Source organism: Anopheles cruzii, unplaced genomic scaffold (genome assembly GCF_943734635.1).
Source record: "Anopheles cruzii unplaced genomic scaffold, idAnoCruzAS_RS32_06 scaffold01817_ctg1, whole genome shotgun sequence".
NCBI classification, from domain to species: Eukaryota; Metazoa; Arthropoda; class Insecta; order Diptera; family Culicidae; genus Anopheles; species Anopheles cruzii.
Genome location: NW_026455402.1, coordinates 1 through 4,291, shown reverse-complemented (window position 1 = coordinate 4,291; position 4,291 = coordinate 1). Strand labels below are relative to the sequence as shown.

The window sequence follows — 4,291 nt, the reverse complement described above, 5'->3', positions numbered from 1 at the left end:
AATGAAGTTTGGTCGCTTGGAACTTGGTTTTGCTTTCCTTCCTTCGTTCCCTGTTCGCTTTCGCAAGGAACGGAATGGAATGGCTCTGTTTCGGGCGCCGGCGACGTTCCAGGCGTAATGGAGGTGGCCGCGCGAATCGAGTCCATCGGAGCGGATCGGGAAAAAAAGCCACCTAGCCGGGACTAGGTTTGCGCGTGTTCGGTGCCAATCGGTGGCGACTAACTAACCCCCGTTTCCTCCGGACCGGCAGGGTGGCAGGTGGAAACAGGTGAGGGGTCAAGGGGTCGAGATATGCTGCGAAATGCGGACAACTTACCGGCCCGTTTTTCTGCTTCATTAATTGCTATGTCCTCGAGGATCGTCGGCTCGGAGCGGCCTTTCTGGTTCACGCTGTACGCTATCAGGTGCATGGTCGGGGTGTAGGAGTCGCCGGGGCTGAGCTCTGGAAAAAAAACAACGCAAAACGGAAGAGGCGATCAGGTCAAGCGCGGTCAAGCGAGAACCGGCTGACCTCGCCCGGTGTAGGAAGCAAACGAATGCACGGTTCAGCAGGGTCCTTTCTTTTCGGGGTTGCGGGCCGGGAGTCTGAGCAATGTTCTCACTTAAAACATCGGATACCCAAGGATTTGGGAGCTGTTTTGCCCCACTTCCACCCCAAAGGCAACGCAAAGTCTATGAACCCGATCGGAATCGTGTTAGGAACGGGTTTACAGCCGTTCAGTAATTAGCGGTAAGGCGGAGAGGGGGCGGGGGTGTACTCACCGGTGAGGTCGATGCGGAAGAGCGGCACATCGTTAAGGGCACTTGTGATGTTGAGGCGCAATTTGCGCGTCCGCGAGTCGTAGGCTTCGAGGAAGAAGTGCTGCGGCAGGCCGCCATCGTAGCCGGCGACGCACTCGAGCTCCATCATGGTGGGTAGCTCGGGCAGGCCGCCGGGTGGTGGGCCGGCCATCGACCCGAGGCCACCGCCCGCCGCCGGTTGGTCGATGAAGTGATGGTGATGGTGGTGGCCACCACCGTACGACGACGCACTGAACCCGACTCCGCCGGATCGGATCGCTTTCGATCTCAGTTGCGCTGCACTGGCCGCCGCGGCCGCCGCGTCCCCGTTGGGGTGATAATTATTTCCTCCGCCCCCGGCCCCCGGGTTGCGTTGCAGTTGATTGCGACCTCCTGCGCTGGCACCGCTTGGCGTCGCATCGACACCGCCGCCGCCGCTGCAAAGGGGGTGACTATTATTTAATTTATTTCATTTTCTAGACTTTCATCAAATCCTGCCGGCCACCCGCTACTCACCGATGGGTGGCGGACGCGTGGCGACGCGTCCGGGTGGCCGCGGGCCGCCCTTCCGCGGCCTCCAAAGCCAGCATGTCGCTCGCCGAAGCACTCTCGCCGAGCAGGATGGCCGTGGCGGTGTTGAGCAAGCTGGCGGACCGCTCACTGGACGCGGTTCCGGGGGCTCCTTCGGCCGTCAGTCGCACCAACCCATCGTCCCCGGGGCCGGTGCTGCGGTTTCGCTGACGTTTCGTGGCCCCGGACGATGCCGGGCCGGGATTTTTCTGATTAAATTTTGTTACATTCGGCCGCCGAAGGCCCGGACCGGGCACGTTCCGATCTTTAACGAATTGTGGTCCAATGTAATTAGTGTCCGGGGCCCGGGGCTGCCCGCCGCCGGCGTAGTACGAGTAGTAGGTGGTGCCCGCTGACGCTGCGGAACCGTTCGGCGGCCCGTGCGCCACCGACGCCGGCAGCAGGAGGGTCGAGTACGGTCTCAGCGTGCAGTTGCGCAACGGGGCGGGTTTGGCTGTGCCGGGGGGAGAGAAACAAGAGTGAGGACATCGTCCGGTTTGGGAATCGAGATGCGAGATGCTGATGTCGGCAGTCAGCATTATCGGAAGGCCGCTGACGCCCACCCACAGCCCACCTAAGAATCTCTGCAGGGTCATTTTTTGCCCCGGGGGGTGGCCCACACTGAATTTGCGGTGGCAGACCCCGGGCCGTTGGCAGGGACTGTCAATCAACGGCCGGCCTGTGTTCGACTAATGAAGAAACGTGACAGAAACATTTCCGCATTTCTGGTGATGGCGTTCCTTTTTTTTGGGGCTTTTCTTTTCGGTGTGGCTGATTCACAAATTGCCATCATCCTGGGTGACAGGATAGTGGACCAGGGCCATCGCTACAATCGGAAGCGGTTTTATGCCCTGGCATCGGGCGTTCAATGTTTGTACTCAACGTGGACGTTCGGGAACGTATGATGGAAAAACTCGGACCCTGTCATCTGGAGAATGATGATTTCCAAAATCGGGATCAATGATTGCATCCGAATCGGGGAGTTAACGCTATCCTAAGATTAGGCAATGAGTTCAAATTTGACAGCTCCCGCTTGTTCTCGCTTAGGTTTGGAATGTTTACTCGTGAGGCAAGAGTTTTTCTTGCATTTCATGTGGGGAACGATCACGACTTCGATATGACTGGAACAAAATAACTAATAATGATCTTCAACACGGGAAAACAAATGAGAAATGAAGGAATTGGTACTAAAAAATTCTTCGACTCGTCTCAGATCGTAAAGTTTTGATCAACGGTTTAAAAAATAGACGTGTCTTGAGATGAATGTTTCCGTCTTGTGAACGAAACCTTCGCCAAACCTCTGCTTAAGTATCTTTAATGTTACGATCAACAATTGGGATACCGATTTTGGGGATACGCAAGAGGACAATTAAATCTTTAAGGCCTCCCCACACTGACTGCGAAACTTGACGTGCGGTGATAGCAACTAGCATTGATCTGAAATTATCATCGGCAGATGTAGCCCACGAAACATTGAGGCGGAAGATAGCTAAAGCGAAACCAACGTCATAAATAAATCGCTAAATCAGTAATATCGTTGAAATAGTGGGTATCTGGCTTGGAAAGCCCTTTAGAAAGCCCTATACACTCAAACAGGTAGTTTTAGCTGTCCCGTTTGGACCAAAAAGACCAACAATCTCTCCTTTTGCTAACTAAAGTGATACATTGCTTGATGTCACTCTCTTACTGTACGACTTCGAAGCACTATTTATTTGTAATCTATCAATTATATACTCTGTCTTGTGTTCCAAGTTAATTTTGTTTGCAACATTGCAGTTGCTGGTAGAAGCCACCAAAACCAGAAAGAATTGGGGTACTTCATAAACACCGGAACCCCGGTCGAAGTTGTAGGAAAAAATATATTCCGCGGCACCGCCGGGATCTTACCTGCCGGGACGACCTGGAACAGACACGGCTCCAGCTGCTTGCCGATGGAGTTCTTCGCCCAGCACGCCAACGTACCGTACTCCCGTTCGCTTTTGGGCGTGTAGAGCAGCTCGTAGATTGTTTCTGTAAAGCGGAAGCAATAGAACGGACGAGCGTGAACGTGACTCGATTGCCGGCTTCAGATTGTTACGATTATCGACTAAGAAGATGCCGCACAATCGCAGTGATCGCCGCGCCGTGTGGTTGGCTCATTGCGACTTACCTGAGTTGTCCTCGTCTGCGTCGTAGCGTGACTGGGTGATGCCACCGTCGGCCGAGTGGAAGTCCTGGAGCAGATTGAACTGGCCGCTGGCCACCTCGAACCGCTCGCCACTGTTGGAGAAGTTCCAATCAAACGACACGTCCAGCGGATCGGCCGCTACGTGACACGGCACCGGCACGGTTTCGTCCAGCGATGCACCAACGATCATGATACTGTTTGATATGCAAACCGGAGCAACTGCGGAAAGGAGGGGGGGTGGAGGGGGTTGAAAATGACTAAATGACTCCGGGAGACTCCGTGCACTTCCGCCCGATGGCGCTGACTTCACGCTCTCTGTGCCATAAATTTAATTTATTCATTTTTATTCATACACCGACTCTGGCCTGGGCACAGATGCGGAACTTGGGGGTACTTCGGCAAGGATAACAGCAGAGTGGCGTTTCTTCGGCATGGCCCCCGGTGACAAAAAAGACTCGTTCGCAGAGTGTGTGTGTGTGTGTTGAAGTGAATTTTACGATTATGAATAACACCCGCCGGGGGAGTTGCGTTTGCGGCCGAGGTCCACCCGACCCGGTGACGGTGAGTTGTTTTTCAGTCACCCCACCCATCCTCAAAGACATCTTCGGTTTCGGTGGTGGTGCGTGCCACGGGTTGCCAGGCTTTCCGAAAAAAGCCCGACCGAAAAGTGCTGTTGCTACCGAAGAACTGCCGGTCTGCTCGAGAGGCCCGACCGCGGCCTCCTTTCCGGCAGCTCCCGTTCCGTGACGACGGAAAAAGAGGCCACAAAAAAAA

At 54.7% G+C, this 4,291-nt stretch overlaps 1 protein-coding gene across 1 annotated transcript; it reads right to left on the bottom strand.

The window, feature by feature from the left end:
• Positions 1-316: 316 nt before the first annotated feature.
• On the bottom strand, positions 317-3,728 carry LOC128276633 (uncharacterized; the record flags this gene model as incomplete). The annotated part of the gene is made up of 5 exons (XM_053015090.1): positions 3,500-3,728; positions 3,238-3,360; positions 1,297-1,804; positions 763-1,217; positions 317-442 (listed from the first exon to the last, which is right to left on the bottom strand). Coding segments are annotated over exons 1-5 (1,420 nt in total), but the record flags the coding sequence as incomplete, so codon positions are not given.
• Between the last annotated feature and the right edge of the window lie 563 nt (positions 3,729-4,291).